At 40.0% G+C, this 27667-nt stretch overlaps 1 protein-coding gene across 1 annotated transcript in view; it reads right to left on the bottom strand.

The window, feature by feature from the left end:
* Window positions 1-204: 204 nt before the first annotated feature.
* The window catches only part of LOC143887555 (ARM repeat superfamily protein), a 129588-nt gene continuing 102125 nt past the window's right edge, over window positions 205-27667 (bottom strand). The window contains 5 exon segments of the mRNA XM_077391643.1: window positions 205-563; window positions 19084-19288; window positions 19488-19609; window positions 20191-20330; window positions 20729-21053. Coding sequence (XP_077247758.1) covers window positions 476-563; window positions 19084-19288; window positions 19488-19609; window positions 20191-20330; window positions 20729-21053 — 880 coding nt within the window. The 3' untranslated portion in view covers window positions 205-475.

Below are 27667 nucleotides of genomic sequence, written 5' to 3'. Positions count from 1 at the left end.
TTGGGTGAACCACTCGTTTATACCTTGGCCAAGATCTTTCCCTGAGTCCAAGTTTGGCCCCACTGAGTCATTCCAAAACTCCCTTACTTGACTTAATAAATCATTGATTACTCTGAGTCGACTCAGTTTTGCCTTGGCCAAGTTCCTGTCCTAGAGTCTTGAGTTTTTAAACACTGAAATTAACATGTAATTGATAGGCCTAGCTCGTGTCAATATATATAAATATTAACTATGTTGAATGCTATTAATACTCATTATGAATAACATTTTTCATTGTTTTATTATACTAATAATGTACAGAAGGATTAGAAATAGAAAAATGAACAAAATATATAAAAGGAAAATTTCTTTGCCAACCTCATGAGACCAAGGAATATGGCATACTCTTACACTGTGGAACCTTGTGCGATGAAGGAATTTCTGCATTCTATACACAGTGGAATACCCTCCAGTGGATTCCATTAATTCTGGCAGGTCATCCAGCCATGCTAACCTTTTGCAATCCCAGCTCCGCTGTAATGAGCCTAAGCAATACTTGCACGAGCTCCCTTACTCTGGCTTCTCTGCAGACAAAAGGAAGAAAAATAGATATATTAAATAACAGTGCAATTCAAAGAACTACAATCATGGACATCCCAATGTCTAGAACTGTTTTATCATACAATTTGCAATTATCGAAAACACCTCCAATCTTTCAATTCCATGTTATATAACACTTAGGCCATGTTTCGGGACTATGAAAACTTATTCCATGGCATATTCATGGGTCCAATTGTGAAATAGTGCTAAGGAGGGGAGGGTGAGAGACTTGAGAGGGCACAAGTGGAGAGAGCATGAGAAATTCATAAAAAATGGTAAAAAAATTTAAGCTACTTCAAATTGATTTTTTTCCTGTTTTTGAAGGGCTTTTCATGCTCCCTTCACTCCCACCCTCTCAAATCTTGCAATCTCCATCCATGTCTCACAACAGGCCCCCCTTATATTCCATGAAATAGTTTTTCATGGTTGCCAAACATGCCCTTAAAGTTAGTAACAGACATGCCCTTAAAGTTAGTAACAACGCTTCGATGACTTTTCCGCTCTCAACTATCGGTCTTTGTTCCTTCACTATCCCTTCATTACCTCCAAGTGCTACTCTTATTTCTACATGTACTGTCGGGTCACATCGCCCTAGCAGAAAATGTATTTGCAGTCATCTCAGCATAGTTTTTCCTGTCATGTACCTTTATATAACTTTCAATACTAACACTTTACTGTACAGGTGTGTCAGCGTGTCAAATTTACCATGATTATCAGCTCCTAACGGCTAGTTCAACGGTCAACCGTGGTTTGTCCATTTTGACCGTTTGAGGTGCTATAATGGCTATTTCTCTTCCAAACGCTATAAATAGGACCCTCGGGTCTTTAGATCTTATCAATTAACACTTGGGATCATCTTTGATCAATATACTAAGTGTTAAAACACCCTTCTGCCATCATTTGCAAGATCCTTGAGGGATTAGGTAGGTTTCTTTGTAAATCTTCTTGAATGTTCTTTGTGTGAGCTTTAATTGTACATCTACCTTTAATTGGTGAAAAGGCACCACATCAACCTTCGGATTAGTAAGAAGGCACCGGATCGACCTTCAGAGTCAAGGCTTGGGATAAAGCTTCGGGACTGGTGGGAAGGCACCGGATCAACTTTCAGCTTGTAACGGGTTGATCTTCACCCGTAAGAAGATCGGTCTATTGGAGCCACAATGAGGGGTATCCTTCTAAGACTGGACGTAGGCCGGGATTTGGCCGAACCACTATAAAATCTTAGTGCACACTTTCTCTCTCTTTATTTCATTGTGCATTGAATTTTATCTTCTAAATCTTTATTTAGTTTTGTTCTTGAATTTAATTGTAAAATAGTTTTAAAGAAAAAAGTTTTTAAACTAGACCCAATTCACCCCGCTCTTAGGTTGTCGTACCTGGGCCAACATTATCTGATTGGCCACATGTCCGACTGCTTGTCTCTCAAGTTCTTTTTGTTACTTTTTTTTTTGAATGGTTGAAAAATTCATTAATGTAAAAAGACCGAGTCAAATACAAACAAGAAAGGAGAAAAAGAATATACAAAAGAAATACAGAAGAAAACAAGAGAAGGAGAACATAGGAAAGGGAAGAATGCCAAGGAAAAGGGAAGATAATCGAACAGCTCAAAAGCCTCGATACGAACCCCAATCCTAGCAAGCCTCTCAGCCACCCCATTGGCAAATTAGATATGGCGGAAGGAGATACTCGAATTGCCCACATTGTCTTTAATCTCATTAAAAAAACTCAGTAAATCTCCAAGGGATAACATCGGAGCCAGACAACCAACGAATCACATTGAGAGAGTTCCCTTTGACCACTACCTTATTTAAATCTTCTCCCACTAAAGCTTGATCCCTTGATGAACTGCATGAACCTCCGCCTCACCAGAATCGGCCATCCCAATAGGAGCCGCAAAGGCCCACCTCACTCCTCCCCTGTCATACCGAAGGACTCCCATTCCTAACTTCTTTTTGTTACTACTTGAATTAAATGCGTAGAAACAATTATTTTAACAAGATAAAATATGAAATAAAAGATAAGTAAAAAACAAACATATCTACATAACTAGCTAGAGGTCTCCATTTCAAAAAAAAAAGAGCACTAGTAACAGGTCTCACATTTAAAAACAATCACATAAAAGAAAAAAAATAATAAAATAAAAAAGAATAAGACTACACAAATAAATCTAGGTCAAAATTTCTGTAATATAAAAAAATTACTTATTAAAACAAGAAAACATATCATGAAAAAAAATGAAAAATTAGTAAAAAGAGTTCATAAAAAAATTAACACAGAGACTGAAGCGAATAATGTCCACATGTAGATTTGACACTTGCAATTAAGAAATAGATTTCATCTGGTAGGTAAGAGAAGAAAAAAGTTATGAACGATCATTTGTTTCTGTTAAGGAAAATAATAGTCGTAGGGATGGATAAACAATATGCAAGGCAATAGCCTGCTAATTGGCGAAAGATTTGAAGCCACTGGTTAGGATGAAGATGGTCGTCGGGGTTCACGGGATACTATCTTCGCCGGAAGATGGAAGCGGATCTCCTCGGTGATTTTCGGGTGGATCGTAACTTGCTTGAAGGATCTCTAAGTTGGACGATAGCGGAGTAAGGTTTCGCGGCCGGAGAGGCCCTCTTGAGATCGTGGTGTTTGGCTCCTCTTCTCTGGGTGTTTCTCCCAGTTCAGCCATTATTTCTTCCCATTCAGAATCGGATCCTGAAGTCTCTGTTGCAGAGTCCTCTACTTCGTAAACATTAGGTTCATCGAGCTCATCTTCAATACCTTCGCTATTTTCTTCGGATTCGATCTCTGTCTCTGAGTCTTCACTGGTTTCGGTGCCGGATTCTGGTGGGTTTTCACAAAGGAGTGGCCTGCACATTTTTCTGGATTGGGTGTGGGTGGATATCTTCTTGAAATAAGAAGGATGGTTGAGGGAGGGGTGTCAGAGATTTTGCCCGGAAGGTCTAGAGCTGTCGGATGGGGTCTCTTCTGGGGTGGCGACCGGCCCTAATAGAATTCCCTTAGGAGGAGATTATGTCAATAGTTGTCTTCCTAAAAATTCTTGGGCTATCGTGGAGAACAAGTGGTCCAAACGAGTTGCTAAGATATCCAGGCGTCGTTCGGAGGGCGGTTTGGTAGATTGGAGGTGCTGTAGATGTGGGTTTAGGAATTTCCAAAAAAGGAAGTTTTGTTGAGAGTGTAAGAAAATATGGTCAAATCTGGATTGTAATTTTCCACCTTACCAGAGTAGGGTTGCCCAGGAAGGAGGCCGTCAGAAGGAGGTCAATAAGGTGGAGGAAATCCTGGCAGAGGACACCCTAATATTGAGAGATCAACCTTTTGAGCCTCACACTTCTGAGGGAGTGAGTTTCAATCTGGAAGTGGTTCCTTACAGTATATTAGTAATGCTGAGTTAGGGATTTGGGGTAGAGTTACTCCTAGGTGGCTAGGGGACTTAAAGGGTATGGAACGGTGGTTGAGAAGTAGGAAGGGTATTAACTGTGAAGTTATTGTGTACAAAATTGCAGAGCTGGAGATTCTGATTTCTTCTCAGATGGGGGTGGATAGACATAAACTTATGAATGTCTGGAATAATGTAATAAATTCACCTTTTATGGAGCTTTCATTATGGGATCAGAAGTTCAGCTCCGAGGGTCGTATCTATTGGTGGAGCATAGAAGGAGTGCCACCTCAGGCGTGGTGTGAGGAGAATTTCCGGCGGATTGGGGAAAAAATCGGCAAAGTGGTGGAAATGGGTCAATCCTGTCAAGCTGGACAGGGTTACTCCATTGCTCGGGTGCGAATTTTTGTTGTAGGAAGTATCGGAAAGGAGATGCCTATCCAAGTCTCTCTGGATGGAGCCGTCAGATGGGTGCGAGCTTGGAAGGAGGAGGAAAAAGGGAGGATGGATCTTGAAGAGCTTAGCTCTAGTAGCGAGGGTGTAGTCGGAGATAAGGATCTTGTGAGGGATCTCTCGGAGGATGTGAGAAATTCTGTCCGAAGGTTCTCGAGGGAGGAGGAGGAGACTTTGATCAGAGAGGAGATTCCCGGTATTGAGTCGGTCCCGGTGGAAGAGATGGCTTATGATAGAGAAATGGGCTATCCTGCGTTGCATGAGGTGCAAGATAGAGCAGAGACACATGGCGGAATTTTTGAAATTCAAAATGGTCTATCTCCCCTAGGTTACAGATGGTGAAGCGTCTGTGGAGGGAGTAATGTTAGTTCTGAATTGGTGGGCCCTATCTGTCACGTGAACAGCTTCTTCGATATTATTGATGCTCTCTCTCCAAGTCCTTCTCAAAAGGCTGATTTGACTACTCATCGGGAACCGGTTCTCGATATCTCTTCTAGAGAGGCTTGGGATATGGGCTTTTTGCCACTTGTAGCGGATTCTGGCCTTTGGGCTGAGGCCCATATATGTGAAGATGGGATCTTTGGGTCCAGTCGTAATGGGCTTGGGTAAGAAAGTAGCAATAAAGAATGGTCTGATTCAGACTCTCCTGTTTACTACTCAAGTCTGGAGAAAGCTAGATCAGAATCTATCAGGTTCAGTCGGGATTTCTTGGAAGTTGGAGGAGGGGATTGCTTATCTTTTCCTTGCTCTTCGTCCTCACTGGAGGACAGAACTCTGAGACTAGAGATTCTTTCTGAAGGTTGGAGCACGGAGGCTGGTGTTTCGAGAGCTGCTCTGGCAGAAGTTGCTTCGCATCTTAATTTCGATTCGGATCTAGAGGATGATAGCATATTTGAGGTAGAAAAGAGAAACAGCGGGAGAAGATCCCAAGGGGGTCGTGGCTCGTCTGTGGACGTAATAAAGAAGGTTGGTGATCAGGCTCACCAGGTCGTTCCTAGCTTTTGTGTGCGTTGCGGAGCTTTGGTCTTAGTGATCGAGGGGTGCGTCGGTTTTTGGGCTAACCAGAAATCAGGGAAGCCAGATGTGGTTATCAGAGTGGATAGTCTTGGTAATTCTGAGCTGAAGACATTTCGTATGCTTTCCTTTATTAACGTGCCCATAGAATCGAAGATCCGATTGCCCCGTCCATCTGATGGCCCCGTCCATCTGATGGTGTGAAGTTGCAGGGTTTCGGGAAAGGGTCTAAGGAAAAATATCCAAGATATCCTAGTCCGGTGAAAATCTGCCAGGGGGAAACCTTTCCATTTCCTCAAGTTTTGGCAAAGGAAGTAAACTCTGATCTATTTGGTAAGGGGATGAGATCCATGAAGGCTTCCTTGGAAATAGCTGAAGTTTCTCCGGGTGATCCAGTAGGAGTCAAATTTATTGAGGAAGTTGATGTTTTTGTCAGTCATATTCTGGGGGTTAGTAAGGATTTGGGTGTGGTTTATGCCGGACCTGAGGAAGATTTGATTTCTGAAATACAATCAGCTGAGATGAGAGATTCAGTGAATAAGGAGACTTTGCACAAGGGGGCCGGAGAGTCTTCAAGAAGGAAAGATAGAGAATTACAGAAGTTAAGGATGGATTTAAACTATGCGAGAGAAGTGGCATTGGATGGGAAATCTGTTGATTAGACGAGAAGAAATCCTAGTGGTAGGAAGGGGAAACGGTCAGCAACATTTGGTGTGTGATGAAAATCCTTTCATGGAATGTTAATGGCCTGAATCAGGAGAAGCGAATTCACGTTAAGGAGTTGGTTCGAAAGCTAAAACCGGATCTTATTTCCTTGCAGGAAACAAAAATGGAGGTTGTAAACAGAAGTGTTGTGCAAGGGTTGGGAGTGCAGGCGGACTGGGACTTTTCGTTTGTGGGATCATCTGGAGCCTCGAGTGGGATTTTAGTAACATGGAATGAAAATGTCTGGGAAAAACAGGATGTATGGAGGCGTAGGTTCTCTCTGTCGGTGGTTTTAGAAAAGGAGGACAATTCGATGTGGTTGTTTTCAGGGGTTTATGAGCCGGTCCTTAGAGCTGAAAAAAGCCTGTTCCGGGAGGAATTGGAGAAGGTTAGGGAATTTTGGTCCATTCCTTGGTGTATTGGGGGGGACTTCAATGAAGTTAAAGAAGTGGGAGAAAGACTGGGTTGTGGGAGATCTACCATAAACATAAAAGCGTTTGCTGAGTTCATTGCAAAATTTGAGCTACTTGATATTTCTCTGAGGGGAGCTTCTTTTACATGGTCTAGGGGCCCTAGCAGAAGTCGGCTGGATAGATTCCTTGTCAGTGCTGAGTGGATGGTTCTGGTCCCTGAGAGTTTTTCTAGAGCTCTGGTGCATTCAGTCTCGGATCATTGTCCTCTTCTTCTTGATCCCGCGTCTAGAGTCTTGGGGACCTCCTCCCTTTAGGTTCGAAATGGCTTGGATTAAATATCCAAACATGGAGGATCGATTGGGAAATTGGTGGTCTTCGTGTAGTGTGGAGGGTCCTGCAGATGTAGTGATTGGGAAAAAACTTAGATTTGTTAAGAATAAATTAAAAGCTTGGTCTAAGGAACAAAATCATCTGAATCAAGGTAGGAAGTTGTGGTTGGAAAGCCGTCTAAAAGAACTGTTAGCTCTGGAGGAATGTGGGTTAAGCTCAGAGGTCGAATGGGAAGAGCTGGGAAAAGCCAAGCAGGAACATAAAGGGTTGTTGTTGCGGGAAGAGATTTCTTGGAGACAAAAGTCAAGGGTGAAATGGCTGAAGGAGGGAGATAAGAATACGGCTTACTTTCATGCGATGGCTAGTGCTAGAAGAAGATCGAATAGAATCGAGTCTATATCAGTGAATGGAATTATGCTGAATTCTAAGGAAGAGGTTTCCTCGGCTATTGTTAAATTTTATGCTAAGTTATATGCTTCAGAAGGAAGTTTGCGTCCTATTCCTGAGGGAGTGGAGTTCAATAGCTTAAATCTGGAAGCCAGCGCGAAGTTGGAACAACCTTTTGCGGAAGAGGAAATTGCGAAAGGTTTGTTCTCGATTCCCAAAGACAAAGCTCCTGGTCCGGATGGTTTCTGCTTAGCTTTTTTTCCAAACTTGTTGGCCGGCTGTTAAAAGTGATATCCTTCGGTTCTTCAAGGAGTTCTTTGAAGGTATGGGTCTTGATAGGAGCACAGGGGCTACCTTTATAACCTTAATTCCCAAGGTTAAAGGGGCCTCCAGGGTGTCTGATTTTCGTCCAATTAGCCTGGTTGGATGCCTGTACAAGGTGTTGGCCAAGGTGTTAGCTGACAGGATTAAAGTTGTGCTCCCATTTGTAATTTCAGATAGTCAGAGTGCTTTTGTTAGTAAGAGGCAAATCCTGGACTGTTCTTTAATTGCGAATGAAGTCATTGAATCATATTCAAGAAGTGGATCCGGGGGAGTATTATGCAAGCTAGACATGGAGAAAGCCTATGATAGAGTGGACTGGGATTGTCTGGATTATCTTCTAAGGAGGATGGGTTTCGGAAACCGATGGAGAGGTTGGATGAGGTAAGGCATTTCCTCGGCATGGTTTTCTGTCCTGGTAAATGGGTCGCCAAAAGGTTTCTTTAAGTCTTCCAGAGGGTTAAGGCAAGGGGATCCTCTCTCCCCCTTTCTTTTTGTAATTATTTCGAAAACCCTCAATCGATTGATGGTAAAAGGAAGCAGTAGGGGGTTGTTGGAGGGCTTTATCATTGGTCGTAACAGAGTCGAAGTGTCGCTCTTGCAATTTGCTGACGATACCATCTTGTTCTGTGCCCCTGACAGGGTGAAGATTTTAAATTTGAAGGCTTTGCTAAGATGCTATGAGTTGATTACTGGTCAACGATCAAATTTCCAGAAATCCAGCTTGTTTGCTATCAATATTCCTTTATCAGTAGCTCTCGATTTTGCAAAAGTGATGGGTTGCAGGTTGGAGACTTTACCTTCATCGTATCTTGGGCTCCCTTTGGGGGTTGGAAAGCCAAGAAAAGAGCTCTGAACACCTATTGTAGAAAGAATAGAAAGAAGGTGGGAAACCTGGAAAAGAAACCTTGTGTCGAAGGGTGGAAGATTGGTGTTAGTCAAGGCGGTGTTGGCTAACATACCTGTATACTATTTGTCATTATTAAGCTGTCCAGTGAGTGTAATTTTGAAAATTGAAAAGATTCAAAGAAGATTTTTGTGGGGTAGGTCAAATATGAAAGGAGGAATCCCTTTAGTAAAGTGGGATAAGGTTTGTGTTCCTATAAAGAATGGAGGGTTGGGGATCCGGGGATTGAAAGAGTTCAATCGTGCTATTTTAGGCAAATGGTTATGGTGTTTTGGTGTGGAACAATCTTTGTTATGGGTAAAAGTTATTGGGAGTAAGTATGGTTTCTTACAAGGTAACTGGTGCTCGGATGATAAGTATGGTAAGAAAGGAGGGACCATTTGGCGTAATATTTTGAGGTTCAAGCAAAGTTTTGAGGCGGGAATTCGGTTTAAAGTATACATAGGAGATCGTATCAAATTTTGGTTGGACTCATGGTGTTCCGCCGAACCTTTGGCGGTGCTTTTCCCTGTGTTGTTCTCGGTGGCCTTGGACAAAGAAGTGAAGGTATCTGATTGCTTCGAGAGAATTCAAAGTAAGGTGGTTTGGTCCCCATGTTTCAGAAGAAATTTTTTTGAGCGAGAATTACCGAATATCTCTCAGTTGCTTCAATTCATTGAGGGGTGCTATATAAAAAGAAGTGGGGTGGACAAACGGATCTGGATTTGGGATTCATCTGTCTTATTTTTCCGTGAAATCCTTTTATTATCAATTACTGCCTGCTTTTGGATCCCCTATTTCTGCTGCTGTTTGGAAGTTTCTGGGCCCCCATCGGTCTCTTTTTTCAGTTGGGCAGTGTGCAACGGGAGGATTCAGACCATTGATTTTCTAAGAAAAAGGGGTATGTGCCTGGTGGACCATTGCTCACCCTGTCTGGAGGATGGGGAATCGATTGACCACCTCTTTATTCATTGCAAGGTAGCAAGGGTGATTTGGGGCTTCATTCTGGAAAGGTTTTGCATTTGTTGGGTCTCCACCAAGTCTATAGCAGATTTATTTTCGAGTTGGGATTTTGTGCCCTGGAAGAAAAAAGGTAAGGTGCTCTGGAGGTTATGTTTGATAGCATTGTGGTGGGTCATTTGGAAGGAACGAAACTCGAGAGTTTTCGAAGGAGCGGCAAAGTCATCATATTGGTTATATAATAAAATCATAGCGTTAGTTATTTTTTGGGTAAAAAGCAACCGTCTGTTCACTTTCGTCTCAACTTTTGATCTTTGGGAGGGGGATGGCGCATTGTGTGCTCTGAAGGTTTGAGGAGAGAGAAGAGAAGTCAGAAATGGGAAGCCCTCCCTGAAGGTTCTATTAAACTAAATTTTGATGGGTCTTGTCTGGGTAATCCGGGTCCAGCTGGGATTGAAGGCCTTTGTAGGGACTCCCGAGGCGGAGTATCGTGTGCTTTTGCAGGTCCAATTGGAATGACTGATTCGTCTGAAGCGGAAGTAAGGGCTGCATATCAGGGGATTAAGCGAAGTGTTGGTTATTATGATAGGGTAATTGTGGAAGGAGATTCTTCAAATGTAATCGGTTGGTTAAAGGGGAGAGTGGTTCCTCCGTGGAGATTTTTGAGTTACTTTGACGAAATTCATGATCCCATTGCAGAGTCATCTATGGTTTGTAGGTATGTTAGACGCGAAGCAAATGCGGAGACGGACTCCCTCGCTAGATCTGGTGTTCTAAAAGAGGGATTGGAGTGGTTCGATTTCCTTCCTCCGTGAGAAGTGTGTGATGTCTTGATGTCTATTTTCCTGTGTTGTTTTTATTATTATATATGTATTCTCTCTATGTATCTTTGGTGGTCCATCTCGGCTCCCCTTTTTAATATATTACCATTTCAAAAACAAAAATAGTCTTAGGGATGGATGCACTACCATGTGTATGGGTATATCGGGTCCAAGAATATAGTCGGTCACAGGTAAGGCCTAGACCTTTGATCAAGCATTATGGGAAATGGTCTTCACCTCATGTAAAAGAAGGCCTCAAGGAATTTCCATTTTATTTTAGTTGTGGATTGCTTAGGTTTATATTTATGTTCCCGAGTTTAGAGTTATGTTTTGTTTAGTTGTTTATTTAAGTGGTGGGGACCATCATTACACCTTAAAACTTAAGTCACATAAAGTTTCGTTTAGTTCGTCCAAAATCCCGCATTTTTTGTTTTTTCTTCTCTTCTTCTTGCCTCTTCTTAGTTCCCTTCTCTTCTTCTTGCCTCTTCTTAGTTCTCTTATCTTCTTCTTTCCTCTAAAGGTAATGAATCATTAAATAGAAGAGAGAAAAAAAGTACAAAGCCAACCGAAGAAGTCGGCAAAGATCGACAAAAAAGAAAATACAATAAAGAAAACTTCTTTCCTCTTCTTAGTACCTATTAATGTCCATTTACTTAGATTTACATGTAAATAAGGGAATACCCCCCATTTGGATTTATTAAAAATAGTTTCAAGACTCAATTCTAAAAGGATAAAAAGCCAACTTTGCAGTTTTAGTACAAAATTTGAAAAAATCGGGCCGGGTAAAGATCTTAACTTCCAAACGATGGGGTATTTTTACAATTTTAAAAATGCATAAATTCTATAATGTCCAAACATTATTAAATCCCAATATTCAGGTAAAAAAACTCATAATTTGGTCTCTAAATTTTTTTCATTTTGTTAGGCACTTGTCAACACATGGGTCAACACAGGCATTTCAGCATCAAATGCATTTCAACTGATATTGATTTTCCATTAACTAAATGTTAGATCTTTTACATATTTGGTTCATTTAATTGTTTCTTATATAATTTTTTAACAATTTCTGATTTTTTTGGATTTTTTACATATTTTTAACTATTAAAAAAATTGGTCATCGTAGCGGAACGAAAAGTTTCGAACGAGACACCGACCGAAATACCGAAACGTTCCGTTCCAATAGCGAAAACGAAACGAAATTCATAACTAAGATTGATATTAATTTTAGGATTTGGGATGTAACTGAGAGGGGGGAGGCTGTGGATTAACTGTAATCATATTAATAGAGTTGGAATAAAAAAATTGTGGGTTTTCTCCTGCAAAACTACTGTAACAGGAGGAGCCACCATTTTTTTGTGATTTTACCTCATTTTTCATTATTTCCTGCGCCCATACCACATGTTTTCTTATTTACATTAGATCTGCCCAGACCTGTGATTCCTGGTTGCTTCAAATTGATATCGTTTCCAAATAGATCCACGGTTGCATGTGAGAGAGGACATGTTGATAGTGTAAATCAAGCCCAGCAAGAAGAAATACAAGGGTTGTGGAGAATAGTAGCAGATCTAACACGAGCTGTGGTTGCTTCAAATAGATATCGTTTCCAAATAGATCCATGGTTGCACGTGAGAGAGGACATGTTGATAGTGTAAATCAAGCCCAGCAAGAAGGAGAATAGTAGCAGATCTAACACGAGCTGTAGAACGTATGACATAGGGAATGAGTTAAAGCTCAGATGAAGATGGAGATGTCGTAAGGTGATCGCAATGATGAAGATCTCATCGACCATCCGAAAGGCAGCGATGGAGAGGATAGCCAAGACTCTTGGGTAAATCCCTTTCACGAACCTGCATATCATGGGTGCGAAGGCCTTGAGAAATGGTTGTGTCTAGAGCATTGGAATTAAATTTCGGTGGGGTTCAGATCAAGGTACCGAATTTTGCATATAGAGGATTTCTGAATTATTAGGCTAGTCGAAAAAATTATTTTGAATGGAAACTGATGGTAAAAGAGCGGAAGGTGTTGTTTGTGCAGAAGAGTTAGCTTTTCATTGGTGGAAAAGCTCTTGTCTGTCCAGGCAGGGAAAATAAAAAATCAGCAAATGGAGCACATGAAGCGAAAATTGGGGACAATTCCTTACAATGGATTGACATTAGTATATGACAGAATGCACGGGCTCCGACAATGGAATATGAACATTTAAAACTACACAGCCGAATTTAATAATATGTCCATCTGTACAGGCTTAAACGAAATTGCTGAGCAGTTGAAAGCAAGCTATATTTCAAATTCTTGTCGTAGCCGTGTCCTACATGGATCCTGTTTTTTTCGGGGCGAATCCGATTCATCGCTGTCTCTTTTCAAATGCAAATCCTTTATATTTTCCCTTTAAACGTGTTTTTTCTTAACTTTTTAATATGAAACCACAACCCATACTCCTTTAATAAAAACCCTAGTACCTCGACCCTTGAACATCGGCCCCCTTCCTCCTTCAACTCTCTTAAAACAAAACTCGCCTTAACGCTCTACCGTCAAAATTTTCATTTATATATATATATATATATATGAGGAAACTGTTGGTGAGCTTAACCAAACTTATGGTGAGCTAGCTTGCCCAATCACATGGGTCCCACTTTGTTAGGATGATCCAAAGCATTCATTTGAAAGTCCCTTACATAGATGGGGGGTGTACCAAAAATCAGCTCCATAGGATCATCCTAACCCCTCCATTTGTGGAGGACAAAAATGGACAGACACAAATTTATTTTATTTAAAATTACCGAATCTGAATCCTACTTTTGGGGGTTTGCCGAATCCGACACCTCGAATCTGTGTCGGATCGCGACACGCGAATCTGAATCCATGCAACACTGCCAAATCATAATTGGTGAATTTATTTTTGTTCAAATGCCTATTGACCAATATGACAAATGTTTTTATTTTGTTTCATGTGTCAACTGAGGTGTTAAATTTCGGTTTCGGTCGGCACGGGAACCCAGAAACATTTCGGTTTCGGAGGAAATCTTATAAAATCATGGAAATGTATGGAAACATATGCAAATGATGAAGCTATGGGAAATGCTAGAATAAGCACAAATACATACTTAGAAACCATCACATAAGCAAAAAATCCATCCATAATGGCTTAATCACATCGAACACTTAGTGACATTCGTTGTTGCACATGTCTGGAACAATAAAGAAAATAAAGGAGTACAATGCAATGAAGTATAAGAAAATACAATGACCAGTCCCCCTTCAAGGACCGCAACTCCATGTCAATACCACAGAGTCACGAGGTATTATTGGTCCCATACCGATCTGACATCCCATGCATAAGACACAGTTTCTTTCTTATATGCATAAGATACGGTTACTTTCCTGTGTAGTTCAATGATGTTGCCTACAAATATCATTCTCTACATTAATGAAATGAAATGAAATGCAAATCATAACATCTTTCCATTTTTTTTGTCTTTTCGACCATTTCGGTCGAAATTTGGTGGAAATAATGACGTGGAAGGAATTGCATTATAGAGGCCTAGTGCATGAAAGCAAAAGTCCTAGTGCTGTTCTGAATGTACTCACACCCAAAGATGGAAAATGGCGGATGTGCGTGGATCAAGGAAGCAGGATTCTTCCCTGGGAGCCTTCGATTCCCGTTTCGATTCCCGCTCTGGCAACCTTGAGCAGGATTCTTCCCTGGGAGCCTTCGATTCCCGCTCTGGCAACCTTGGCGTGGATAGACTAATAAACAAGATCATGATAAGAACAAATTTTCTATTGGACAGGTTCCAAGGCTCTATAGTTTTCTATGAGATCAATCTTAGAAGTGGGCATCACCAAATATGCGTACGACCTAGAGAAGAAAGGAAGACTGCTTTCAAGACTTTGTGCGGATATGTACGAGTGGCTGGTTATGTCGCTTGGGTTATCCAATGCAACCATTACATTCATGCGCATGATGACAGAGGTACTTCAACCTTAAATTTTGTTCATTTTTTTGTTGTTTACTTTGATGAAACTCTTGTATAGAATCGTAATAAGGACGATACATTTACAGCTAGTCATGGAGGTTCTCCTCAAAAAGAACCTTTATATTAATTTAAAAAGTGCTCATTCTTGCGCAACTATGTGCTGTCTCTTGGTAGGATTTTTCAATAGAAGGCCTAAAGGACGACCATGAGAGGGTGAGAGCCATTATCGAGTTGCTAGCTCCACAATCCATTAGCAATGTCCGTAGCTTCCATAGACTTGCCACTTTTTTATCGGCACTTTATTCTAGGTTTCAACATCATTATGAACCCTATTACAGAGTGCCTCAAGGGAATAACCTTCACGTAGACTAAGATAGCAATACGCACATTCGATAACGTCAAGTGATGACTGAGACACCAGTGCTTGGATTGCTTGATTTCCAGAAGATGTTCGTGGTAGAATGTGGCATGTTTCATGAGGGGATTGGGGCTGTCCTGAACCAAGATATCAGATCCATATCATTATTCAACGAGAAATTATCAGACGCTAAGTGGAGATACACTCTTATGATTTGGAATACTATCCTTTAAAGCGAGCGCTTCAGTATTGGTGACACTACTTGATACACCAGGATTTCATTGTGTACTCAGATTATGAAGCCTTTTGGTATCTTAATTCTTAGAAAAAAGTAGGTATCTTACTTCTTACAAAAAACTAAGTTCAAGACATGCCAAGTGGAATCACTATTTGCATGAGTACAACTTCTCTTGAAACACAAACAGGTGCATCCAATAGTGTCCAATGCATTGAGTAGAAGGGTTGTATTGTTGACCAGTTTTCAAGAACATGTAGTGGGATTTGAGAAGTTGAAAAACAAGTACGCGACTGATCCATACTTTGCCAAGATTATGCAAGGATTGAATGACAGCACGGTTGATCCCTGTTCTCCATATGTTGTCCACGATGAATATTTGTTATGGAATAACCGGTTGTGTATGTTGGATGGTTCCCTTCGAGAGCAGATCACGCGGGAGCTACATGGCGACGGACTTGGTGGGCATTGAGGATGCGATATGAACTTGGAGGATGTAGACCAATGATACAACTGGCCCACCATGCATAGGGATGTAGATAGAATGGTCAGATGATGCGGAGTTCGTTAGAGTATGCTAGAGGACAGTGACAGAACACCAATTATATATGCACTTACCTATCCGTACATATTGTTGGATTCATATTAGTATGTACTTTGGGCTCGAATTGTAACAGACAACGAAGGGATATGACTTTATCTTCATGGTGGTCAATCGGATCCCAAGATGGCCCCCATTTTATACCATGTAACTAGAATGCCAAAGTTTCACAGATTATTGAATTGTTTTGCATGGAAGTTGTGTCCCGTCTCAAACTGGGATGCAATATTGTTGGGTCATTTTGGTGCACACTTTGGAAGAAGTTCAGGACCAAGTTAAAATATTCCAGTAAAGCATATCCCTAAACTAATGAGCAGACAAGAGGTTGTTAATCGAAGGAAGAACATTCCAGTAATGCACATCCCTAAACTAATGAGCAGACAGAGGTTGGTAATATAAGCTTGGGGAGTTTACTTCGTTGCATAGCATGAGACCATGTGAAGAAGTGGAATTTGGTTTTGCCACAGGCAGATTTTTCTTACAATAACTGCCAACATGCGGTCTTGAAAAAGAATTCTGCCAATAGGTCTACCAAGAAAAATCCATTGAATGTTGCATATGGGTACAAACCGTAGTATATGGTTGATTTGGTTCCGCTATTCTGGGGTGCTCAGGTTAGACATGATAGAGAAGCTTATGCTGACCATATTAGGCGCATTCATGATAAGAGTTTCTATTACTAAGATCATGAATTGTAAAAAGAAGGTGCCAACGATAGCCGTCAGTTAAAAGAGTTTAAAGGAGATCAGTTTACGGTACACCTTTGAAAAGAGAGATTTCCACGTGATACGAATCACAAGCTCTAATGCATAAGTGGTTGAATTGCTGGATCATCTTCAGATCAGTCCGATTTTCAATGTCGCTGACTTATATGACTTCTATGGGTTCAATGATGGCGATGAGGTAGATGACAACAGTCCATGGGAAAGAGTAATCTCCAACGAAGCCTATGGATATAGTAGAAGATATATTGAATAAGAAGGTGATGCATTCCAAGCGTGGTAACCAGTACCGACGCTTTCTCATCAAGTGGTTCGGCAAACTGCTAAGCCAGAGTATCTGGATAAATGTAGATAAATTAACACAGTTGGAGCCTGTTTCTTATGGATGATATCAGCACACCTCGTTGGAGTAGAGCTGTTTTAGCCTAGGAGGATTGATGCAGGAAGATATCTTCACCTTCCATAGAAAATTTGAAGGAGTTTTCACTTTACTTCGTAATGGGTTACTTGGGTTTATAATTTTGTTCGTGATTTTGGACTCAAGTTTTGTTTAGTTGTTTATTAAAGTGGTGGGGAACATCGTTACACTTTATCATCATTACACTTTATAACTCAAGTCACTTCAGTTATAAATGTGGCAATCATCATACAATTTAACCCTTGAGTTATAAAGGTGTGGCGCCTATCATTTACGTAAAGCATTAATTAAGTTTTATTTTATTTTGAGGGCTGAAATTAGAATAGAATAAAGGGCTGGCCTTAGTTTTAGGGTTTTGGGATTTATTTATTTTTGGTATGTGTGTGCGCGCGCGGGGGTTTTTTTTTTTTTTTTTTTTGGGGGGGGGGGTCATAATCGTAGAATAGTGCTGGAATTAAGCTCCGTCGGTTTTCTCCCCAAAAGCTGCCCGAATAGCAGCAGCAACTTTTTTTTGTAATTACCGTCCTATCCGTTGTTTATTTTCTGCGCATATTCCTTTTGTTTTCTAATTTACATCAGACGTGTCCGGTATATGATTCCTGGGGGGTCATAATCGTGGAATAGCACTGGAATAAAGCTCCGTGGGTTTTCTACCCCAAAACTGCCCGAATAGTGGCAGCAACCGCTTTTGGTGATATTCGTCCTATTTGTTGCTTATTTTCTACGCATATTACTTTTGTTTTCTTATTTACATCAGATGTGTCCAGTCTATGATTCCAGGTTGCATAAAAAAAGAAGTCCTTTAAGATATCTTAAAGCCATTGTTTTTGCATGATTTGAGCCCCACATCAGCTCCATAGTGGTCACACCGGTGCCATATTCAGGCATATCAGTTGATTCACCTGCGAATTTTTGTGAGCCCCCAGTACGCATGTATGGGATATATATATATATATATATATATATATATATATATATATATATATATATATATATATATATATATATGCTTCGCGGATGGCCTGTTGCATGTCAGAGCAGCAACTTCATTAATGAAGACAAAATCTGCCCCCCCCCCCCCCCCCACACACACACACAGAAAACGGTTTCTACACACAAGTGTAGATAAGTTATCTACACACTAGCTTAAAATACACTGGAGGGCATATTGTTAGGTGATCCAAACCATTCATTTGATTGGCCTTCACATAGATAGAGTGTCCACAAAAAATCAACTCCATAGGATCATTCCAACCCTACGATTTGTGGAGGTAAAATGGACGTGTATAAACCTTCACAAATCTGTCCATTTTTTGCCTCCACGGTTCGAAGGGTTAGGATGATCCTATGAAGCTGATTTTTTGGGCACACCCTATCTATGTGAGGGCCCATCAAATGAATGCTTTGGATCACCCAAACAATGTGGGCCCCCACTGTATTTTAAGCTAGTGTGTAGATAACTTATCTACACTAGTGTGTAGAAACTGTTCTCTCTCATATATATATATATATATATATATATGAGAATAGAGTTCCTAAGGTGTCACCTCATATAGCTTATATGAGGTGGCACTCAAAAAACATAAGGGGCCCACATTTTTGGAGTGATCCAAACCACTCATTTGAAAGGCCCTTAGATGGATATGATGCTTACAAAAAATCAGGTCCATAGGATCATCCTAACCCTTCCATTTATGGAGGTTAAAAATAGGCAAATTTATGGAGGTTTATACCCATCCATTTCAACCTCCACAAATTGAAGGGTTAGGATGATCCTATGAAGTTCATTTTTTGGGCACACCCTATCTATGTGAGGGCCTATCAAATGAATGCTTTGGATCATCCAAACAAAGTAGGCCCCTTATGTTTTTAAGCGCCACCTCATATAAGCTATATGAGGTGACACCTTAGGAACTCTATTCTCTATATATATATGCCGTGGCTGATATTTCGAACCTTGTTCTGGATGAAAGAATGTTTCAGCAAAGTAATTTTTTTTTGACATAGGGTATCCCCACAGCATTTTTTAGGGCAGGACTATTCCCTACGGATGCACGCAATCACCCATAAACCAAGCGCATCAGGTAAGCCCAGGGGGATTTGAACTCGCATCAATGGGGAGCATACCCATTTAGGCAAAAGAGCCACACCAGTACAGGTTTCGGCAAAGTAAATTGGCCAAAGAACTTCTGATGCAGTGTGGCTTCAGGTTCAAGTCCCTCCCGAAAATATGATGGATAGCATTGTAGTTTTACGTGTCCTATGAGTGTAGTTTACCCACCAGAAAATACATATAAAAGAAATAACATATGCTTTTTCTGTTGACTGGTTTGTTAGAGCATTATTAAGACAGTCGTTACAGGACTGGTCGCTATCATTCTGCTGATAAAATATGAAAGGATTTGTATTATGAGTTTCATAAGACTTTTTTTTTTAACTGAGTTTCATAGGAATTTTAGGCAGGAATAAACTGAAAACACTGGAAAGAGACAGAAAGTTGAGATATATGTACCTCGAAATAACAAGCTCGCAAAATGACGGAAACAGAATAAGGAGATGTGCACGTCCATCACAATTCTCATTCCTTGACAAGACTGCCTTCAAATATGGTCGTAAAGGAAGAATAGAAGCTGTGTCAAAATGAATAACTAGCCGAGCTAGCTCTTGAAGGACGTAAATCATTTCTTCGATTCTAACTGTCGGTAGCGGAATTTCACCTGCAAGATCAGTCTGGAAGCTCTATAAAGTCTATAGACTAAGTCGAGGAGGTGAAAAAGAAACCTAATTCACAAACACGCACTACTGATTGGATAAAATACATAACATCTACGACTGGATAACCATGGCATGGGAAAGGACAAAAGAATGCTTCAACAAAAGTGCACTTAAATCATGATACAAAATTATAGAATGTACCTAGGTCATTTTCGTCAATCAGAAACTGTTTCAATATAAATTCGCATCGGCTCATTAGCACCATGATAGCTATTTCGCTAACCTCAGATCTTGTTGAATGGCAATCAGCTTCACCGTCATAACTGAAAACAGAGAAACATAACCATCAAATGCGTCACAGATAATAAATAATTACATCAAATATATTGGAATTGCAATCAATCTATTACATTGTTTCTTTTTGGAAGGGAAGATGCAGTTAAATATGAAAATATGCAATCCCCCTTTTTGGGATAATTTTGCCAGAACTGAGATGCTTTGTAATTTTTCCCTCGATTACTTGCCATGAATAAATAAAAGATAGACTCGTTATAGTTACAAATACACGTGATGCAATTCAAAGATTAAAAACACAAACTCATTCAAAAACATGGCAGCATGGTTGTTGAGGAAGGCAAGCATAACACTAAATGAAATTACTGTTAATAAAAACAATGTGTGGAGCAGACAGTATCCTAAAAGAACATTTAGCAGAAAAAATGAAAGATAAGTAGAGAAAAAAATCATCTATACTATATATCAGAGAAGTCCCCCTCCTACTCTTTAAGAGATGAGGGTGTTGGGGGTGTTAATTAAAATCTCTCTCGTGCAGAAGCATCTTCTCCAATGGAATTTATTGTCTTCCAAATTTAAAAGCATTTGTGGGTCAAAGAGCCATTCTCACCAGCACAAAGAAAATATCTTCTGTAAGCAAGTTAAGGAGAATCTGCTACAGTGTGAAGGCATGAGTCCCACAGTCTTGACTGGTAAACTACCTGTCCGCGATGCACATCGATCTAGAGTTGACACTAGACGTTGCAAAATCTACACAAATCAAATATGTTATCAAATAATAAGCAACAGATGTTTGGACCAGAAAACAGCAGTGAATAATAGTGAAATAACATTATGGGGCCGTTTGGATATGTGGATTTTAGATTCTTCGATTTCCTCAAAATCCTGGATGGGAGACGAGAGAAGGAGACCGTTTGTCATTTTCTGATTTCTCGTCCTTCTTTCGTTGAGCAAGAGAGTAGGAGATGGTCCCGTGTTTCCAGGTTTTAGAAATCTCAGGATGGGGGAGAGATTTAAAAAACGTGGATTTCTTACTTAAAATCCAGGACAATGGAATGTAAAATCCAGAATTTTACACGGCTTTCAGACTAAAACCCGGATTGTAATATCCACGTATCCAAACAGCCCCTATAGCTCAAGAAGATTACTTCAACAGGTGCATCGGTTTGTGATTTGAGAATATTATCACCCAGAACGTTTAAAACAGCCATCTCAAGTAGTTCATCAGCCTTGAGTGCTGTAGATGAGAGAGCATCAGATGGAAAAGCACGCCCACAAGAACCCATGAGAAATATTTCATAAACATCTGCAACTTCTTTCCAAAAACGTATCCTGGCAGGTCTACTTAAATTTGGACCTATCCCATTGTTAACAGTAAATTTGCTCATCTCATCAACAAGAACATGGTTGAACCATTCAGCAGCTAATCTCCAAAGCGCACCACCTGGATGGTCTCTTCTTGTAATCATACACCTATACAGAAAAATAATTAGTATGGTTATGCACGCAAAGCATAGCTGCAATGTCCAAGATTTCCATCTAGTCAAGAGCTATAAACAACCAGAGAATTGCTGCATACAAGTTTTACACAAAGCAAAGTCAATATTTTGAAACTGACAGGCTATACAAAGGACTTTAAACTAGATAATAATCACTCCATCAAATAATATTCTTAACTTAGTTGTGGTAAAATTTACAGAGATTATACGTTTAAATAGACATTTGAAGTAGAGAGAAAATGAGAACTCGCTATGAGCATCAGCTTTCCAGATACCAACTTTAAAAGATGCAGCCACGACGGGAAAACATGAGATGCAACAAGTTGAGTAAAAGAACACGCATGGAATGTGATCGCCCAATATAAAAAAAGGAATCAGTGCATTTATATTCTTTTTAGACAATAACAAAAATTCATTAGAAACCAGAAAAAAATCATTGAAGGGACATAAGCTGTCCCATGCAAAGCACACAGGCATCAGTATTTGAAACGTAGTCCAGAAACAATGGATCACGGACGAACTCTTAAAGCTTTATTTCATGGAAACAGAATATAATAACCCCGAAATAATAAAATAAATTTGGTAAAAGGTAAATGACATATATACAGTTTTTACTAAAAATCAACAATATTCTTATCCTTTAACTACGAATGACAAAAGAGGAACCCTGTTTGAAGGTCAGAAACTTCCATAAAACAACGAATTCCTACGATTTGGCAGACACTTTGAATTTATTGCCGACACGCATGTCGTGTCGTGTCCGACACGACACCCCGTGTCCATAGGTGTCAACACTACTTTAGACACTTTTAAGTGTACTGCGAGAAGTGTCAGTAACTTTATATGTATGTATGTGTACGAGTGTGACACTGTTTCTAGATTTTTAGGGGTTGCCACGTCAGATACCTCATATCCGTGTCGAAACTCGGCACACGAATCCGTGTCCACAAATCATGATTATATGTTCTTTCTATTTTAGGCGTATCCCTGTTTCTAAATTTTGGGAGCTCGCCATGTCCGACACTCCGTGTCCATGTCGTCAGACGACACTCGTGTACGTGTCCACAAAATTGAATTCTTAAATGACATAGATGTGCACTCGACGAAAGAGCTTTACAAGTGGCATTGCCCTTCTTCACTAGGGTGATATTGCTGGATCGGGCTTTAGCCCACCATCCAAGATTCCCCACTGCTTCTTTAACACCTGAATTTTATGATTATATTGGCAAAATAAGAGGAGGTTTTTCATCCATCATTTTCGTGGGTGGTAAGTCAGTTCTGTAAGATAACATGTGTGTCTGTGCCTACACCTGTATCCATCTTGCTCGCGGAAAAAAGGGTTCAAACCATGCACAAACCCGATCAAAATAAAGCCAAAACCATGAAGTCTACAGTCAGAGAGATCAAACCTAAACCTATTCCCCACAAAGAGCCGCCCCCTCCCCCACAAAAAAAAAAAAAAAACCAACACACACGCACACACAGTCACACACACCACAAAAGTCATCGTTTTCGGTAGATAAGAGGGATAAAACCATGGATTTCAATTTCGGTTTCGGTCCCTACCGAAACCAAATTTTTTTATTTTTTTTTTCAAATTTCAATCATTTTGGACGAATTTTTTACAGGTTCGGACTTCGGCCAGAATTTAAAACAATGGGTAAAACCAAACCCTCTTAATCTCCAAGAATAGAGAAGATCTGACATTAAAAGGAATTGGTCGAATCGGACCACAACTAACCACAGACATGGCAAGAATTCTCACCAACTCGTCCGAAGATAGGAGCACATATATTTCTGTGACAACTAGAGTGATCGTCTACAACACAATTACAACGAACTAGAGGCCACAACCAGAGGATTCTTGTCCGAGAAGCTCTAAGGAGGGGATCCATGGTTGACTACAAGGGAGCATGATATAAAATTTCGACCGAAATATGAAATTTCGGGCCAAAATATGAAATTTCGGGCCAAAATACTGGATTCGGCCGGGACAGACACCGAAAGTACCTTGAATCGGTGTCGGCTAGATTTTGGCTGAAACTCCAAAATTTTGGCCAAACTTAATTTTTTAATTTTCCCCGAAATTCAAACTTTGGCCAAATTTTGGTAATTTCTGCTAAAACTTTGGATTCTTTGAAAATTTTTTACCAAATTTTGGTCGAAATTCAAATTTCGGTATTTCGGCTGAAATTTCAATTTCAGCTGAGGCTGAAACCAATACCAAAACATAAATTTTAAACCTTGCAAGGGAGTGTACAGGGTGGCTACGTAGATACTCTGCAGAAACAAGAAGAGAAAAGGTATTAATCAAGCACAGAATGAGATAGAGATAATGTCTAAGATCACAACCAGTCTGGTGGAATTTAGCAATAGCAACAACATGGAGTGTAGACAACAGGTACTCGGAGGTTACTCATTGTGGAAGTAACGAATTTTGGCCGAAATTCAAATTTCGGTATTTCGGCTGAAATTTCAATTTCAGCTAAGGCTGAAACCAATACCAAAACCGAAATTTTAAACATTGCAAGGGGAAAAAAAAGGTATTAATCAAGCAGAGAATGAGATAATGTCTAAGATCACAACCTGCACATTGTCAGTCTGGTGGAATTTAGCAATAGCAACAACATGGAGTGTACTCGGAGGTTACTCATTGTGGAAGTAACGAACAATGAAGCCATCTATGGCATCCTCCACTTCAGTCCTCGACCCTCGCCCTCAAATGGGATGTTGCCTCCCCGTGGTTTTTCAGACCACCAATGAAATACCCCAAAACTTTTTCACATTTTTGGGAGGGTATTTTCATCCCATATAAAATTTAATTAATGAGATTTTTCATTTAAGTGAAAACATGATAAATAGGTTTCCTAGTTTGAGTTGACTACGGTTTCCTTATAGCTACTAAGTTAGGACTCTCAATTTGAGTTTACAAATACGTATTAAACCACAAAAACCGGCAGAAAGTTTCTAGAAAATTTATGTGAGACTCCAAGGGGATTTGGAGGAGAAAAACGCGTGGAGTTCTTGGAGAGATTGACCACAAAAGGTATGTGACTGAATTAAGTTCTAATTTCCATGAATTTGGTCCTTGATTTCTCCATCTTTTGTGTAAATTGTTCTTAAGAGATTGAGTTTTGGAAGATTTGATCTAGGGTTTGTGATTTGGTTGGAAAGATCCCCATCCAAGGGACTTTACCGGAGATTGGATGGGAGATTTATGGTTTAGATCACAAACAAGGGATCAAACCTTGAATTTTCCATGAGAAAACTAGGTTCTTGGGAAGAGAACTTCAATTGATTAAGGGATTGGGGTTTTGTGAGTGGTTTTCCAAGAACCCAATCAATCTCTTCATGTTCTAATCACCTTAAACAAGTAGGGATTAAAGAGAAACTAAATTGAGATATTTCATGTGTTCCAAAGAGGGGAAATAGGGTTTTCGGGTGAAAATCACTTTAAAAAGTGAGGCTCTCGCACATTTTGGAAAACCCAAAATCGTTGTTTCGGACACCCGAAGGGTCTGGATCGGACGCCCGAACCCGTGCACTCAACCGAACCAGAGACACGAATTCTTGCCGGGTGGATTTTCGGACGCCCGAAGGGAGGCGTTCGGACGTTTGAACCCACTGTGTTTGGCAATTTTTGGGAATTTGGGGGCACAAATTCACCCCGGGAGACTTAATTGCTGTTCCAAAGTGCTAATCTAGGGTTAATATGGATTGTAGGGTAATTTTACACAGTCACAAAAGAATCTTGTTCATGGGAAAAACAAATTCGAATACACAGATTAGTAGACATGTTCTATTATTAGTTATTTCACCTACTAGATGATTTGTTTATGCAAAGTTGTGCATGTATAGTATATTGAGACAGATATTGAGGTGTTAGTGTACACATGGATTGATACATAGTATTGTATATTCCGAGTACGGAATTGTCAGTTGAATGTCATATGCCAGTTTGACTTGGTTAGTCACAGTTATGCATCAAGACAGTGTTGTCCGAGTGAGATGCAACAGTTGTAGTCTTTTTTGGGACAAGATTGAATCCGGTTGGATTGACACAGTGTGGGTGAGACTTTTTCAAGTTTATAAAGGGTCTCGGTTCTAGCCGCAGCTATTATTTCTCACAGTATTTTCGAAGGCATGATCCCTCGCAGTACCTTCGAGGGTGAGATTTCCACGAGTATACTGGGGATTCGGCTTCCCGCAGGATTGTGGGCAGGTTCCGTAAAAATTTAGTCTAGCAGTACTAGTCTCACCATGCCAGTTACAGTTACAGTTATTAGCATGTAATGCCAGTTATTTTATTTCAGTTTTGCTAGGTAATCTGCTATACCAGTGTACAGTAATTGCAGAGAATGCCAGTGGAAACAGTTACTTGAAATGTTCATTGAATTTTTTATGATATCCTTGTTATTAAATTGTTAGTTAGAACTTATCTATTTCCTTGAGCTTTGGCTCATTCCATGTATTCCACGTTACAGATGGTGAACAATAGGTTGTCGTGATTCGCAGGATCTGGGAGTGAGCAAGGCATACCTTAGGATTTCAGATGATTATTTATTTGAGACAGTAGAAGTAGGGATAAACTTTTAGTTGATTCAGTTGATTTAATTATTGTAGTCCATTGGACAAATTAATTTGTTTCCACAATTATTTATACCCTGACAGTGGATTATTTATTTTATGGATTAGATTTTTTAGTTGCTCTGATTATTGCATGGTTCGTTTGAATGCCTTACATATTCATGGTTGACGGTGAATATGTGGCGCTGTTACGAGACTGGATCTTGGTTTGGGGGCGTGACAACCAAGGTCATCCATGTAGTTGACTAGTTTGCTGATATTAAGAAAGAAGGAAATGAAGACGGAGAAGAAATGAGAAGAGAAAGAGGCTCTTGGGAATGAGAAAGTATACTTCCATTGTTGAACATAGCCTATTTTATTCTTTAAGTCAAAAAGTTCATAATAACAAAAGTTTTCCTAACTTTTGGTATGACATATAGGACACATATCATAAGCTCATGACACACCATACATAATGAACACAAACTATATCACTTTCAAAACTCCCCCAGGCTGGCACATGAATGTTAGACATGCCCATCTTGCCAAGAATCTTTTGAAGACAGCTTCTATGAATTGCTTCAGTGAGTGTTACCAATCTGACATAAGAAACACTGATGGTCTTAGCCACCACTATTTCTCCTACAAAGTGGTAATCAGCCTCAATGTGTTTGGTTCTCTCATGAAATACAAGGTTAGAGCTGATATGAATGGCTTCGGAGTTATTATAATAGAGCTTCATAGGACCATCAACTTTCATTCTCATTTCTCTTAAAAGAATCTGGAACCACAGGAGCTCACATGTAGCACGAAATATAGGTTTGCAAAAAGCCTCATCATTGGAGATATTGCCACTACAGCCTGCTTCTTGCCCTAGCGTGTGACCAAATTCCCTCCAATGAATGCACAACTAGTAGTTCTGCGACCGGTACATGAGCCAGCCCAATATGTGTCTTCATACACTTCTACAATTATCTTCCTCTCCTAGCATAGGGCACACTGTTGCCAAGCGCTCCCTCTAGATGCCACAATATACTTTGAATAACTTCCAAATGTTCAGACCGTGGTGAGTGCATGAATCTATTGACCATACTCACGACATAGGAGATGCCTTAACTGGTGATGGTAGGGTAAATTATTTTCCCAACCGGTCCCTAATAGACTCCTGGGTCAGTAACTCCCCCTGTTGATCATCCAATCTATCATTAGGTTCCTTATAGAATTACGCAGGCTTTGCTCCAAGTTTACATGATTCTTTCAACAAGTTATGAACATATTTTTGTTGTGATATGAAGATGCCACAATTTTATTTGGATACCTCGATTCCTAGGAAGTCTTTCAGAGGACCCAAGTCCTTTATGTCAAATACTTGTCCAAGGTACTCCTTTAGATCTTAGATGGTCCTAACATCATCACCAATTATAACTATGGCATCCATATACATCACTAAAATTGTGGTTTTCTTTCCATCTTGCATAATGATGATAGAATGATTCGCACAACTTTTCTTGAAGCTTATGTGAATCATAGCTGAACTAAAGCTATCCAACCACACTTGAGGTTACTGTTTTAGTCCATAGACAGCCTTCATCATCCTAGACACCTTGTTGCTCTCCCACTTAATTGAAAACTAGGTGGCAGGTCCATGTAAACTACTTCCTGAAGGTCACCATAAAACCCTTTGAATCTAAATGATCTTTATATAGATCGACCCATCTTGTTTATGCATGATTGTGTACACCCACTAACATCCAACCACATGTTTGCCTAATGGTAGCTCAACTAGTCACAAGTTTGGTCCTTGTCTAGCATTTTTATTTCTTCAAACATTGCTTCTTTCAATTGTGGATGAGCTAAGGCAACTGAAACTTTGTTAGACAAAGACAGAGGCAATTGATAGGTAGGCTTTGTAATAGGGATACACGGACTCATAGGAAACAAAGTCAGAAATCAGATAAGAGGTATATAAATGTTTACCCCTGCATAGAGGACACATAAGCAACAATACTTGAATCCAAGGCT

Source organism: Tasmannia lanceolata, unplaced genomic scaffold, assembly GCF_043159265.1.
Source record: "Tasmannia lanceolata isolate RefF3 unplaced genomic scaffold, GAP_Taslan_0.1 ptg000012l, whole genome shotgun sequence".
Taxonomy (NCBI): domain Eukaryota; kingdom Viridiplantae; phylum Streptophyta; class Magnoliopsida; order Canellales; family Winteraceae; genus Tasmannia; species Tasmannia lanceolata.
The sequence above is the reverse complement of the archived record's forward strand: the minus strand, read 5'-3'. Positions and strand labels throughout refer to the sequence as shown.